General features: G+C 41.4%; 1 protein-coding gene across 2 annotated transcripts; it reads right to left on the bottom strand.

Moving 5' to 3' along the window:
- Nucleotides 1-7,138: 7,138 nt before the first annotated feature.
- Nucleotides 7,139-14,749, bottom strand: LOC103358852 (glucoside xylosyltransferase 1-like). 2 transcript variants are annotated; one of them, XM_008283991.1, is made up of 8 exons: nt 14,409-14,749; nt 13,777-13,869; nt 12,908-13,091; nt 12,433-12,564; nt 12,088-12,339; nt 11,476-11,599; nt 11,113-11,285; nt 7,139-8,309 (listed from the first exon to the last, which is right to left on the bottom strand). In XM_008283991.1, exons 1-8 carry the CDS (start codon nt 14,615-14,617, stop codon nt 8,148-8,150), a joined length of 1,329 nt encoding a protein of 442 aa, XP_008282213.1. In that variant the 5' UTR covers nt 14,618-14,749; the 3' UTR covers nt 7,139-8,147. The 2 variants fall into 2 exon arrangements, with proteins under 2 accessions (XP_008282213.1, XP_008282214.1); XM_008283992.1 differs by lacking the exon at nt 13,777-13,869.
- Nucleotides 14,750-16,295: the final 1,546 nt, after the last annotated feature.

The raw sequence follows: 16,295 nt of genomic DNA on the forward strand, positions 1-16,295 counted from the left end.
GTGCACTGTAATTATTAAGCAATTAGAACAATTTAGGTAAAAAAAAAAAACCAAAAAATAAACGACACACTGAAACTGAGGTCGCTGTGGTGAGGAAAAGGCTTATGGGCTACAGGAGGTGCAGGACAACTCCAATAAACAAAACCCCTGCGTCTTTGGCACGCCTCCAAAAAGCAAAGAACACACACACACAGACACACATTATTCAGACAATAGAAACACATTCTTGGCATCCAGTCAAGTCATAAGGCCACTGATGCTGCTGTCACGCTGGTGCATGGAAACGGACGCCCGTAACAGTCAATCAGTTACCATGAATCAAATGCTCAGTTCATTAATGCTGCATGTCAGTGGTGTCTACAATGCAATTAAGAAAGTGTGGAGTATTGAATCATGAGGCATATTGTTCACTAACAATACTTGGCATGGCATTGATTTCAACAAATAGTCCTTTAGCCCTCAGGCAACGGCATTTAGCTCATTGATGAGACATTTTATCAGGGGGAAAAAAGGTCATCCGGAGTGATTGATACGCGCTTTTATGAGCAGTAATACAGATGGTATTACTTGTGCATTTTGAATGCTCACTCTCAATGACATTTGCTCCAACTGGGCCATAAAAAGCCAATATACGAGTGAGACTGAGTAATAACATCCTTATTTTTGTGTGTTTGAATGGTATGCATCTATAAAACATGCCTTGCTATCTTGCGCGTGGTGGCAGAGGAGGCGAGAGCCCTTGGGGTCTCCACGGAAGCTCTTTGACTTGTTGTTTATGGCCGCCGAGCGAGAGGAGACGAGCCGCCATCCTCCTCGGGTAGCCGGGAGCATCGATTATTTGTTGAAACATTGATCCACACGGTGTAGCATGAAGCGATGTGCCATTAATCCAGCGAACCTTTTATTCATGGAGGAATAAATCTGAAGTATTTGCAAGAGCGCCATTTGGTTTAGAGAAGTAAATCCAGGAATAATCTTTAGCGAGCCAGCCGTGTGCTGGATCAGGACGGCGGTGTCAGTCTGTCGGTCCGTCGGCCCGCTGCATGGTCCGGACTGTAATATCTCAACAACTGTTGGATGGATTGCTACAAACACTGGCAGACATTCATGGTCACCAGAAGGCACATAAACTGACTTTGGTGATGCCCTAAAATTTGTGGTTTTTAATGAAATGTATTGACCACTATTGGATGGATTTTCAGGACATTTGTAACATACATTATGTCCTGCTTAGAATGAATTCTAGTAAATTTGGTGACCCCAAGTACATTTACTTGAGTGCTCTACTTGTCTGAATTTAAAGCACTTGTACATGACTTGGGTATTTTAACTGTATGACACTTTACACTTCTATTGCACTCGGACACAAATATTACATTTTTTTACGTCATTACATTTGTCACACAGCTTTTATTACTAGCTACTCCTTAGATCACAATTTTCCACATCTTTCCTGTCCAGTGAAAACCAGGTATCTCCAAACTTGGTGACTTTGTGATAGACTGAAGGATCAAGTGTTCCTTAATTTTTTGAAAAAAAAAATCTGCTGTTTCTTAAGCAAATCTAACTATTTAAAAACCCTCTTGGATTAGTTGGAAATGCCTGGAAATGCCACAAAGCAGAAAACAGGGCTGTTTTTCGAAGCTCGTGACAAGTAGCTTTTTTAAAATGTGTGGTTGTCACATATGATGATCTTGTTTGATCACAATCTTAACTGCTAAATATTTCAGTTTGTGGTTAGTTTACAATTTACAAAACTAATGGATTACACATATGTCCACCTCATAGGCTGTGGCTCAGGTGGTAGAGCGAGTCGGTCGATGATCGGAAGGCCGGCGGTTCAATTCCGCCCTGTAACCTGTTTCATGATCGTTGTGTCCTTAGGCAAGACACTTCACCCACCTTGCCTGGTGTGAATGTGTATGAATGGATTGTTTGAGGTGGTGGTCGGAGGGGCAGAATGGCAGCCACGCCTCTGTCAGTCTGCCCCAGGGCAGCTGTGGCTACAATCGTAGTTACCACCACCAGAATGAATGTGTGTGAATGAATAATTGACAGTGTAAAGCGTCTTTGAGTGTCCAGAAAAGCGCGATATAAATCTGATCAATTATTATTATCTGTACTCTTCTTTTCTTTAGCAAACATTATACCTGAACATAAGCATGTTAACGCTGTCATTCAACATTAACATTTAGTTCAAAGCTCTAACTAAACACAGCATCACAGAACATCAAATGGCCACAAAGTTTAACTTCTTTAAATCTCAGTTCAGTCGAGACGTCCTGTGAAGAAACTTTTGCACAAAGAAAAATTAAATCAGTGTCCAAACCTTATACAGCTCCCATATCATAAAAAGGCTGAAATAGACTTAATTTCATTACAAAGTGATATCCATAGTTTCTGAGTGTAGGCACTCAACTGGCAATTTCATTTTATTTGCATATGCCTATTTCTCATCGTGTTCTGCTTACAGTGGCAAATCCACTTCTCAGCATGATACTGAAGGATCCATGCATAGCTAATGCTCAACTGTAAATTACGTTAATTGTTTTAAAACTTGACATACAGCACAATTATACCTGTCTCAGCAGCGCAGGCAAATGTACTATTGATCAAAATGTTCACAACCTAAATGATATCCTTCTGCAGCAGGAAAGGTGGAGTGCGGAGGAGATGGATGGAGGGGGAAGAAGCAGATTTTTCTACCTGGTCCATTCGGCTGTGATAAACTTACTTACTTTCCTCTCATCCCCACTCTGGGTTGTCCCTTTGTTCAGTTTATCAAACTGACAAGATACATGACTGACTGTCAGGCTCTTGTCTTGACTAATTGGAGTCTTATCCTCAGTCAGAAGTGCTGTCTTGCAAACTGAGCAGACTGAGGGCCATTCTTCAGAGATACCCCTAATGAATAAAACTTGTGCTTACCGTCACATATTGAGTATCTATAAAGGCCGCACAAGCCCCCTTTTAGGTGATCTTAAGGCTCTTCCTGCTTTAAACCCATCCATCCATCCATTATCTATACACCACTTAATCCTCACTAGGGTTGCGGGGGTTTGGAGTCTATCCCAGCTGACCTAGGGCCAATTCAAGGGACACCCTGGACAGGTCACCAGTCTATCACAGGGCTACACTTAGAGACAGAATCACCAGTTAACCTCAACATGTTTTTGGACTGTGTGGGAGGAAGCTGGAGAACCCAGAGAGAACCCACGCTGCACGGTGAGAACATGCAAACTCCATGCAGAGATCCCAGGTGTCCTCACGGGGACGTGAACCGGCGACCTTCTAGCTGTGAGGCAACGGTGCTAACCACCTTGCAGCCCCATTCATAAACATTTTTGATATTAATGCAATAAATGAACATTGTAATGCCTGTTGTGTGTTTGGTCGTGTAAAAACACAGACTCATCTCCGATGCCTGTTTTAGCTCATTTGGTGGTTCACTGCATGCTTGCACAGAGTAAATATACAGTAAATGTGTATACACAGTGAATTCAGAAAACATTTAGACACACATTGCACACACTCGATTGTAGATATCGTTTTAAATAAAAACATTTTTTATGAAACTACAGTCAATAACCCATAATGACAAAGTCAAAACATGTTTTTGGAACTTTATGGAAAAAATAAACTGACAATGAAATCTCTTATTCACAAAAATATATAGATTCTTTGCTGCCACACTCAAAAAGGTGCATCCTGTTGCTTTAATTATCCTTGAGATGTTACTATAATGTGACTGAAACCTTGACATAATGTCAGGACAAAAGCTAATCAATGAACTCTCTACTACAAATGTGTTCTGAGATGTGGTTCAGGGCAAAGGTATCAACCTGTTCTAAAGCTTCGAGTGTTCTCAGGAGCACGGTGATCTCAGTAATTGTAAAATGAGGGCATTTTGAAATCACTAGAACTCTTTTTCAGAGTTGGCCGTGCAGACACACTAAATAATTGAGCAACAAGCACCTGAGTTTTGCAGAGCCAGACCTATCTGCACAGTGCTGTGTCAGCACTCGAGAATGGTCTGACTCTACCTCATCATCATTCTGCTATCGGGGACAAAAGTATGCAGTCTGTGTTTAAGGTAATCACAGTCATCTTGGGAGCCGGTTAGGATCTTTCTGCGTGGAATTTGCATGTTCTCCCTGTGCAGCGTGGGTTCTCCGGCTTCCTCCCACACAGTCCAAAAGCATGTTGAGGTTAATTGGTGATTCTAAATTGTCCGTAGGTGTGAATGTGAGTGTGTTTGATTGTTTCTACATGTAGCCCTGTGATAGACTGGTGACCTGTCCAGGGTGTCCCCTGTTGGGATAGACTCCAGCCCCCCTGTGACCCCAGTGAGAATTAAGCAGTGTATAGATGATGGATGGATGGACAGTCTTCTTGGGCGGTGCTAAACCCAGGAGACACCAACAGTTTCCTTGCAAACTAGGGGCGGAGAATTGGTGGAACATTCGGAGGAGACTAGCACTGTCATTACAATGGCTAGTTCAATAACAACAACAGAAAAAAAATAATGATAATCAAGCAGGAATGCATTATGGTACAATCCAAATCTTGAAATCTTGAAATTTTTCTTTCAGAGTGTAGGTTGTCAGTAAATATGATTTTGAAAACAGTAACATGCAGATAGCAGAAGGCAAGAAGAAGGCAGTGCAATGTGCAAAGATTCTTTTTCTGACAATACAAAAATTGAACCATAAGAATTATGTCCGGTAAACATGAGGCACTGCTCATCATCTGGCTAATACTATCCCTATAGTAAAAGGTGATGGAAGGACAATGCTAAAGGGAAGTTTCTCAGCAGCAGTGACAGGGAGGATGCTGCTCCACAGAGCACATGGCCATTCAGCACAACAGTGAGCCGAAGTGTACAGTCAGGACAATGCTGGAACCGCTTGAGGGCAATTCTCTGACTGTCCCTAAGTGGCCCAGCCAAGGCCGAGGCTACATCTGTGGAGTGACCTGAAGATAGCAGTTCACAACGCGTCCGCTGCAGTCTGCCAGAGCTTGTGCGGATCTGCCAGGAGGACTCTCATAAACTGCACTAATCCATGTGTGCAAATGTTGTGGAGACTTACCCCCCAGAAAACAGTGGTAAGATAATTACTGCAAAAGAGTCTCCTGCAGAATACTAAACTGAACACTTCTGGACATAAGACATTTTCTTTTTCACTTTGTTATTATGAGTCACAGAGTGTGGAAAAAAATTACTGTAACTGCAGCCATTAAAAATCAAATCCACAGCACAGTTAAATGTGCAAAAAGGCAAGGTCTGAGTACTTTCACTTTAACTCGATTAATAACATTTAAAACTACCTTGATAAATGAGTTTTGTCTAAGGGAAATTAGATTCCAATTATGGCTCCAAATATATTACATTTTCCTTTCTTTTTCCATTCCATTGAGTTACAAATCATATAAACTTTCCCCACTCGACATCTAAAGAGCAGCCGTGCAATACTTCTGAGAAAACGGTGTGCATTGTGTGCACACACATTTTTTAGTGGACACTCTGAATTGTAGCGAGAGTGCACATCATTTTCACATCAACAACAGATGTAATGGACTCTGCACTGTGAAAAACAGACCCTGTCATCTTGAAACTCAGTATGTCTTTTGCACATAACTGCTGTGGATGTAAGCTGCACACGTTCCTCAGGTAAAAAGGATGTTGCTGACTTTGCACTGCCAAATATTTCACAATCCATACTTTATAAACCTTCTTGCTCTGTGTTGCGGGGGCATTTTGCCTCTGATTGTTCTAATTTATGCCTGTGCTTTAAATCGCTATTGAGCATCGCGGAGACCAAGTGGTGCAAGCAATAACATGAATAATCCATTGGCAGTTCCTGTTAGATCGAAAGAGAATGAGATCTCAATCACCATTATACTCAGGGGGAGTAAAACCAGGCTGTAGCAGCATTAGCCTTTCCCACTAAAAACCGAATATGCTTTGCACTTTGAAATTGTAAACATCCATCTTACTAAGGCTTGCTCCAAGGTATTCAGTAGCACTGAATATTTCTCTGTAAATGCATAATTACTCCATGGGAGAAATAAATGGACCTCTTGTGATTTTTTTTTGTGTGTGTGTACAAGAACAATATGTACTGGTTTAACCCTTTGCAGATGACACTGTATCGTACAAGTTCTTCACTAAAATGATGAACCAGTGCCAATTTATAAGCCTTCCTTATAGCCTGTAGCGATTCAGACAACCCTGAGTGGGAGTAACATGCCCTGAGGTTTGGAGTGATATACCATTCCGACAAGTTTTCCTGATGAAATAAACATAACCCTAACATTTTGTCACTCCTCATTAGCTTACATACGCTAATTAGTCGCCTAATATGCTAATCTCCTGGAATCACTGCTGTGCTGCGTATCTACCGACTTCACATCATGAAACTGAGCTTGAGAGATAACTAGTAAAACTTGTGAGGAGATCATTCTTTCCTAAAACACAGAAAGCGCTTTCCTCACCCACTGCCCACTTAACAATTCCTTGACAAGAAAACGGATATATCTCGCAGCTTAGCATAGAAACCATTTTAAATTCATCACACAGACCTATTGCCTATTCCAGGCACGCGTGTCAATCTGCCTGTGAAATGAAGAGCCAGAGGCTACTGACCCAGACACATCAGCTCCTTTTTGGCCATCTAACAACACTTTCTGAAGTCTTTCACATTCACACATTGATTTCTTATTTTCAGCTTGCTGCTCCTGCTTTCTAGGACATGGCTCATGCTCAGTCTTTGTGTGGAGTGAGTGGGCAACAAGTAGACTTTATGCAAAGCGGTTATGATGGCAAAAGACTTCATACGAATACAAATTTAACTGCAAGAAAATGAGAACAGAATGTGCCAAATTAAACCTTCAGGAATTCGTATGAAAATAATTTCATTACACCAGAATTAATTGACCTTATTACAAAAACATAACTGTTAAACTTGCTTCATTTTTCTTATTTTAAAAGGCTCTGCTCAAAACACTGTATATTTGCTTTTAGAGCGACATTAGGAACTCTCCAACCATCATCTTACACTTTACAACTGTGTCACATTCACCTGATATGACATTAGTATTACTATTTTTTCACAGATAGCACTTACTGCCTCCTAGGTATCATTATAAATGTTTTTATTAATAAAATATCCACCACGTGTTTAAATATTTATCCCATCTTTACAGCAAAACACTCAAATCACAGGTACGACTTTGTGTCCTCACAATCCTGAAATCAGTTGTGCAAATGTTTTGACACACACACATCAAAGAGCAGATATTGTAACGCTGGCTGGTTTAATTAGAAAATAACGGCTCTTTATGACATTCTACCAGTTATTGGAAAATGTGGTTTTATTGGTAAAGTTACCAAAACGATTGATTTAATGTACAGTAAAAAAAGAAAGTATTGCAAACTCCCTTATTGGAGTACATGAAATGGTAACATAAGAATTTAACATGAGGCTAAGACATAAAAAGTGCTTCTTATCACAGATGTCCAACAACAATAAATACTGGTCAGATTCTATACGTTTAAAGTATCGTCATTGAGCACATGTTGCGTTAAATAAAACGGAACATTTTCATGTGCCTATCACGTACCTAGAAACAACCCTTTTATGTAATATACTGCAGGGAAACAACATGAAAACACAACCTGTTGGCAGAATTATATTAAACCTCTAATAAAATACTCTTGATAACTCTGGATTTCTTTTTTTTTTCTCCCACAAAATCCTTAGACAATTGTACAAAGTGAGCGTAGATTATGTCTTACAAAAAAAAAAAAAACCCACCTGATTGTCTGGAATAAAGGAAAATGTCTTTCTTGTCTGCAATCAAGTCCAAAAACTGGATTCAGTGCATTTTCCACCATTGTAAGAAATCATTAGGGACCTGACTGTGAGTTCACTGGACAGATATGAATCAACACTTAAAAACTGAAGCCTGATCTGCAGCTTATCCAACTCCTTTTCCAGTGTCTTAATATGAAGCTTGTAAACAAATGATGGTTCGGTGTTGACCTGAGTCTGTCATCCAGCTCATCGTCTCCACAGGAGTAACTCAAATCTAGGTCTCTGCTAACAGAGAGACATTAGGCACTTTTCACGGAAATGCTGACCCCATCATCTTCTTTTTGTGGCGTCCTGTTGAACAGACATGATGCTCTGTTTTAACCTCTTGGTAAACAGGTGGCTGGCCCTGCCACAGTAGGTGTGTGTGGTTGTCTGCAGCGACGCCTCCAGCGGCTGAAGCAGCGAAGCCTCCATGTTCTCACCGAATGGGTACTGGGATAAAGAGAAACACGTGCAGGTATTATATCTCTGATATCAGCGATCTACTAATATAGACCAGACTTCATCACATCGCTGTGCCTCTGCTTGCTGCACCCACTTTAAATTCAGCTCCTCCTTTGCTCCTGGTATTACACAGAAAAGATCGAAAACATGTTTTTGTAGAAAATCAAGCACAAGTGTGCGCGCACTACACCTGTTGCCTCCTGTGACAGCCACGACGGGACAATGAGAGCTGCATTCAAATCACGTGAATTAGGTACCCCATTTGTCACTGTCAGTTCAAGACAATAACATTCTGCATTTGATTCATATCTGTCAATTCAGTGGGTTTGGATGATGAATATCTATGACCACAACTACACACAAATGGGCTTAGTAAGGCGTGACAACACTGGTAAAAAGCCACAGCTGCAGCATTCCAGATATGCTTCATTATTGTATGCTTTTGTGTCACCAAGTAAACAGCAAAGAAAAAAAAAACCCATCCAGCTCTTCAGTCAGTTAATATTAGCAGCCAAGGCTTTTGTCACGTACAGTATGCAAATAAAGCTGTGGGCCTTTCATTTTTTATATTGAGATACGCCCAATTTTTATTGCTCTAGTAAATAAAAGAAATCACTCTTTTACAACATCTTATTTGACTTCAGTTTGGCAAAGCATTATGTTACTCAAAGCACGCTTTCTTTATTATCTTTCATATACTGCGGCAGGCAATAAAGCACCATTAACAGCCTCCTATCGATTTTTATGTGGATGTGGCTGGTGCGTTGTCCACACAGCCATCATGATGTCTCAAACTAGCATCAGCACTAAAAATTTTACAACTCTTCTGTGGGCTTGGCTGGATAATGGTAGTGCCCTTTATTGCAAGTTCCTCTGCTGGCTGAGAGAGCCTGCCTTGGGAGCTGGGCTGACTAAGGATCTCTTGGTTGGATGGAAATGAGACTTTCTTCCAGAATTGCCAGCTCCAGGCTTTAGGATGCTGTCCTCAAAGGACTGAGTGGGAACAAAGTGGGAGGGGACCGAGGGAGATGAAGCAACAGGAAGAGCTGATAAAAACTTCAACAAAACATAACCTAAATAAAAAAATCAAAAATAAAAAAAAACAAAGAATGAAACACTCTTTGGTTGTCTAACTGTACGATAAAGCCCCTTCTCCTCCATTCATCTGGATGATATGGGATATGTGTTGCGCTCGCTAATGACAAACAGCAGCACTCCTCTTCCTCCTAAAATCGGGTGAGTCTGGTATATGTGCTGTATGTGTGTTTGTGCTGTCAGAGAGACTGATGGAGGCATGAGGGCCGAGTGCCCCATAATGAAGCCTGCTCGTTTACTTAATGGCTGAGAACATTGCCCGTACTGATAGTGGCCAGGCTAGGCCCTGTGGCGGTAATGGATGGAGACCAGCTAATGAAGCTTCCCTTGCTCCCCCGATTGCTGCCTGCATGTTGACCGTTGTGCTGAAATCAACAATAGAAGATCGAAGGCAAGCCACCAGCGAAACAGCGAGAGAGCTCTCGGGCTGATTTTCTTTCTCACTGATGAAGAAAATGTAATGAGCTTTTAAACTCTACAAGCTGGAACGCATTTAAAGTAAATTTGACAGGCGCCATACTTTTAGAATCCAAGTTCTATCCTGATTTTGAAGCACAGTGCTCTGTAGCACATCTAACAAACTTAAAGAAGTTTTTACAGGAGGTGTCAAGACACAGCCGAACCTCATCAGCTATTCTAAACATGTGAACAGAAGCTTTAGCACAGACCCAAGAAAACATCATCTCAAAACAACACCAAAACCAGCGATGAACTGTATCACCTCAGTAATCAAAACCTGTTATATGTGACACAGGGTGATGTGTGTCTTTATAACAGTAAACATGGGCACTGGAGTTTATTCTTAGTCAGTTACACACAGACTTGGAGATTTATATGTTTAGTAGGAAGGAATGACCTTGTGTTGAAGGCCACAGACAGGCCTGAGAAGTTGGAAAGTACAGTACAGTTTTTTTCATGACATTTGCTCCTTTAAATCAAAACATTTTGTGTTTTAAATGTTCGTATATACAGAAAGGCAGCTATATTTAATTCTAAACAACGACAGAATAAGCCTAAAAATTTGAAAGGATTTGGTTTTGTCATGCATTCATAGGTCATGATGGAATTTACTGAGTTATGAATAACTGTAGGTTTTCCTACCAAGGGCCTCTTTTGACCCAGTCCGAAATACCAACAGAAATATCTGAATAATATTATAAAGGTGCATCAACTCTGCAACAAATGTAGAGAATTTTAGCCTCACAAGCCAGCACACAACTAAAAGCAAGTATTCCACCGGGTGAAATCAGGAGGGGAGACCCAAGACAGGATGACGGAAATGTTTAACAGGCTATTGATTAAGCACTGGTGGACAGAAGCATCCATAAGAGAAAAGCAATGACCTGGAGTACCTATTGATAATGTAATGACTAGCAAATGTTCCTCCAAATAGTCTAGTCTGCCCACACAACAGCCCTCCAAAGAAACAGAGGCACCAGAGACAAAGTCTATAAAATGATCCCTCATCTGTGGAATAAACAAAGCCTTTCAAACTTTATTTCTTCTTGCATTAAGTGCTCCACTCAGCTGCGTCTGGAATATCTCACTAAAAACTCTTGGAAGAATAAATATATTCCATCGTTTTCAGATATATTTAACAAGACATAGCGTTTGGTTACGAACAAGAACACTTTGAGTAAAGGCAATTTTGTTCATGTCAGTGCACTATGGGGTATTTCTGTGAGGCTGTCGGTACCTTTTGTATGGCTTCATAGACTGCTCGAAATGCTGGCTGCTTGTCATCATGATAAACTCCTCTGTTACCATGGAGAATGAAGACACCTTCTTCTTCAGCCTGTTTACAGTTGCTGCCGTAGATGCAGTGGTCTGGACGGTAGTTCCACTGGCAGGGGAACACATATAGGCTTTCTGTAAAACAGCAAGAGACACAACTGAGTTACCACAGATTACAGATAACTGAGTTTTATTCAATAACACTCCATTAAAATCCTTCAAAAATGTATTTGATAGGAAATGTCTCAAACAATAAACATCTTAAATGAAACATTGCTCGTGACCTGAATTAATGACTCAAAAATAATGCTGTGGTTGCACAAACCTGGGTTTTGATGAAATATGATGTTTAGAAGGTCCTGGTCACCCCATGTGATATTGAGTTTATACTTCTGGAGAAGGGGCATCAGAATTTCCTCCCACTGCAGTGAAGCTGCTGTCATGTCATTCTGCAATCAGACAGCAATCACAGAGCATTTGTGTCATTTTGAATACAAAAAAACCCCATAAACCTGCAATTCTGGACAATGAACCCTTTGGTAAACACTTCACATCAACTCTACAGAAAAGGTTTATCTGTCAAACAAACAGGCTCACTGGGAAGATGAGAAGGGAATTACAAGAGTGACATCAGCTGGTTGATGTTGGTAGTGCAGTGCAGCTTCTCCCTCAACATTTTTAATTCTTCAGTGTCAAAATAGTGCCCACATCTTTACATGTTTCGGTCATTAACTGAATATAACATGTGGAATTGTGAAAAACAGCTAGTCCGAGTTACCACACATTTTTTTTTAAATTGTTTAGCTATTTTTTGTACTGTACACTGAATGAATGAACATCATGAAAGCATAACACAACAGAGACATTACATTGCATTACATTATGAAGTATAAAACCTCAGAAGCAGTTGACAGCGGCAAACAAACAACAAAATTACCTTGAAAAATTTCTCCCTGAGGCGTGTCATGTTCATGAGCATGACCCCTGAGTTGATGCCTGTCTTGCCATAGTACGGGTGACGGGCAAAACGGTTGTACCAGCCGATACGTGGCTCCTCGTGCTCTGGAGCCATGGCAGCTAACTGGCTTGAATTGAACTGAGAGAGCAGGGCCCAGATGTCCTCTACTGGTTGCAGAAAAAGAATATCTGTGTCTACATAAAGCAAGGAGTCCACCTCTTTCAGGATTAGCTGAAAAACAAACAAATGGGAAACTTAACAGAACATTCTTGCACAAGTGTGCTTGCCACAAAACAAACAAGTGAAGGATGAGTGTAGACCTACTGGCAGGAAGAGTCTCTGAGAGGCACAAGGTTTGAAGAGCTTCTTCCATTCTTTTGCATTGTCCTCGGGAAAAGTGATGGGGTAGACGGTGAAGTTGAACTTGGCCTGAACTGTTCGAGGCCATGATGCCAGCTTCAAGAAAAGATAGGCACAAGAAAATATGGAACAACAGTATCCAAAGGTACAGTTTTATCTTTTTTTGTTCTCTTTTCTAAATCTAGATCTTTGCCTTTGGGCCAAAAAGTTACAAAAACTGCAAAACAAGAGAAGACTTAAACACTTTAAAACCACAGGACGAGCTAATGGTGTGACTGTTCCAACTTGTGCAATGGTTTTCATCGTATCTTCTTAATGGGATTCTGTACATGCCAGTTGTCAGTGATATGAGACAACATTCACACTTATTGAGTCATAACAGTGCATAACAGCAAATGAATACAGTACATACAAAGGTGTTGTTGGGGAGCACACTTACAGCATCTCTGAAGTTGTTGTGTAGTTCTTCCTCAGCAAAGATGTAAAAATGCAGAGGCTTTTTGCTGAAGAGAACGGCAGACTTCAACATAGTGAGAGTTTCCTCCAGCCTGGGGCCACAGGCCACCACAGCCAGGTGACTCCTCTCGTCACTGTGATTCTTGACGGAAGAGCCTGACCTCCGACTAAGGGCCGAGACAAAGTTAAATGAATCAGTATTTAACCCTGACATCTATGTTTACAGCAGCATGCGTCTACTGGCAAGTGCAGGAGACAGCAAAGTAATGAAAACATCAGTAGTCTCAGCTGACTGGTGCTCAGCGCTGTAGGGTTGGAACTGTCATTAGATTTAATGGAGGATGCGGAACAGAACTATCACTCAGGCTTTGTGCTGCCTCCAAGCGCTCGTTGTAACTACTGCTTTCAAGTTTGGAAATCATAAATGGAACTTGTCAAACTTTTTTATAGAGCACATAGCCAACTTTCAATCATGTCTCTGTATACATGCCATATATCTGAAAGACTGTATCCAGCAAGACAGATTCAAGAAAGCCCTCAGACCTCCTTGATCGGTCTCTCCAGACTCTGATTCAAGACAAACTAATGCCACATCTACATCCATAAAGGTATTACAGATAGGATTACAGATGATTAAAATAAAGAGCCAGCTGATTAGATACTGCTGGCGTCTATAAGTGAACATCATCATGACGTGGTGGTTACGACTTCAAGAAGTCAAGAGTAGTCACAAGGAACACTGTGAAAACAGCAACAACACAGCTTTGATTCTGAACTGTGTACCTGGGAAGTAGGTGAAAGTTGATTATTGATATTGATCACTGGTATAAAGGTTCACAAAATTAGTCATACCTAAGAGATGATTCCAATAAGCAGTTCACTCCACAAACATCAGCAGGCAGTCTCCAATAGGGATTCCAGTAAGAAACTGATAGTGACTTACACCTGACAGAATAAAAACATGGTCTTTTGGATCCTCAATGTTAAATAAGTCTTAAAGACATCAGAATTCTGTGTGTAGCGATTAGATCTCTCCTGAAGTAGCTCCTAGATTAGTTAAACAGGTGGTGGTCCTTTAAATCCAGCCTACAGCTAACGTTAATGAGTTAGTTGGCAGTAAGGTTAAGCTGATAAATTATCCACATAGCTCACAGGTGGCACAAGTCAACATACAAACTACCTGGGGTGGAAGGAAAACGGTATAAATAAATGTGTATTTTTTTTCCCCTCCAGCAAATGGTTAAATTACTATGGAGCTAACATTAAACAACAATTTCCCTGAGGTTTCCACCAAAGGGATCAATAAAGTTCTGTTCTATTCTAAAGTAGCTTCTACAACTTGCTAACGTTAGCAAACAGTAGCTACAAAGATCAAGCTAACGTTAATTCTTGAACTGGAGCTAATTCAGCAGGTCTAGCTAACAGCTCAAGCTAACTGCTGCTAGCTGTGACATAAAATCAGGCAACACAGCCCGCTAGGCTACCTGTCTTCGCGGTCTCGGAGGCCTGCCAGTCCCGGCATTTTCCTGAGAAGACGGCCGCTCTCGTGCCCGCTCCGGTCGGGTACCCCGTGTTGTCCCGCAGCCCAGCCGTCCGCGTCCTCCAGGGTGGAGGCGAGCTGGCTGAACACGTACAGCAGCGAGAGGAGGCTGAGGAGCACGCACAGGAGAAATGCGTGGAGATAGCATCGCATTTTGCGCTTCAGGTTAGATGCGCTAAAGAAACATTGTCGGTGCTCTTAGCCAGGTACCATCTGATTGTACGAGCAGCTAACTAATCTACCCCATAAATCAAGTCACAAGGTAAGCCGAGGAGCACAGTTGGTGTTTACAGTGTTCCGCCCCACCCACTTGTATTACACGTGTTACCTCTGATCAGCCATCTGCCACTGTGTGTGTGTGAGTGTGTGTGTGTGTGAGTGTGTGTGTGTGTGTGTGTGTGTGCGCGCGCGCGCGCGCGTGTGTGTACAGTAAGCAGACTTCTGACTTCTAAGCTACAATAATTATAGCACGCAGGATGAAAACCACAATGGTGGGAACACCCAGCCACACATTAAAAAAAAAGAAAAATGATCCCCAACAGTATCAACCCAAGTAAAGCCAAATTAAAGGAAACGTCTAAGTACTACAATAATAGGAATGCACAGATGCTGTGACTATTGAATTCAGCAGTTATATCCACACATTTTAGAAACACATTTCATGCAGTAGTGAAAGAAGTACTCAGATCCTTTAAGTATTAATATTACAATGTAAAAATACCTTGTCACAAGAAAATGTCCCACATTAAAAGATTCCTTGTGTGCAAAAGTCAACCACATCTACAGTTGGAACCAGAAGTTTACATACACTGTATATAAAGATGCCCTGTGATAGACTGGTGACCTGTCCAAGGTGTCCCCTGCCTTCACCCTAAGTCAGCTGGGATAGGCTCCAGCCCCCCCGGCGACCCTAATGAGGATTAAGCGGTGTATAGATAGGAGGGAGGGCACACAGTTCTCAGCAGACCCGCATCAGACCAGTACAGATATATACCAAATTCACCATAGAAAAACTGCTGTATTTTCATCTTTGCATATTGTCAAATAAACCATTTACTAATGGCAAGTATACGGACCGGAAATTCTGTTTTGGGTTGGTTCACTCCTGCTCCACCTGTGCAGTAACGGCAATTAAAGGACATTAGGGCATTGAAAATTGCCATTACAGTTACATTTGGAGGAAAAAGGGGGAAGCTTGCAAGCCTGAGAACACCATCTTAGCTGTGAAGTACGGGGGTGGCAGCATCATGCTGTGGGGGTGTTTTGCTGCAGGAGGGACTGGTGTGCAGTGCACCTCATGGTTCATGAGGAAAGAACATTATGTGGAAATATTGAAGCAACATCTCAAGACATCAGCCAGGAAGTTAAAGCTTGGGTGCAAATGGGTCTTCCAAAAGGACAATGACCTTAAGCATACTGCCAAATTAGTTACAAAGTGGCTTCAAGACAACAAAGTCAGTGTTTTGGAGTGGCCATCACAAAGCCCTGATCTCAATCCTCAAGAAAATTTGTGGGCAGAGCAAAGTGGCCAACAAACCTGACTCAGTCACATCAGTTCTGTCAGGAGGAATGGGCCAGAATTCTATCAAACTGTTGTGAGAAGTTTGTGGACCCAAAACATTTTACCCAAGTCATACGGTTTTAAGGTAATACTAAGGAAATGTATGTAAACTTCTGACTTTGAAGAAAGTAATGTAAAGTTCTCTTTTGGTAATCCTACCTGACTGAAAACAGGAAAAGATTAGTCTCATTTAATGTCAGAGAGAGAGAGAGAGAAAAAAAAAGGTTTGGTCTTTTTATGAAGTGTATGTAAACTTCTGCTTTCAACAAG

This window comes from Stegastes partitus, unplaced genomic scaffold (assembly GCF_000690725.1).
Source record: "Stegastes partitus isolate 25-593 unplaced genomic scaffold, Stegastes_partitus-1.0.2 Scaffold337, whole genome shotgun sequence".
NCBI classification, from domain to species: Eukaryota; Metazoa; Chordata; class Actinopteri; family Pomacentridae; genus Stegastes; species Stegastes partitus.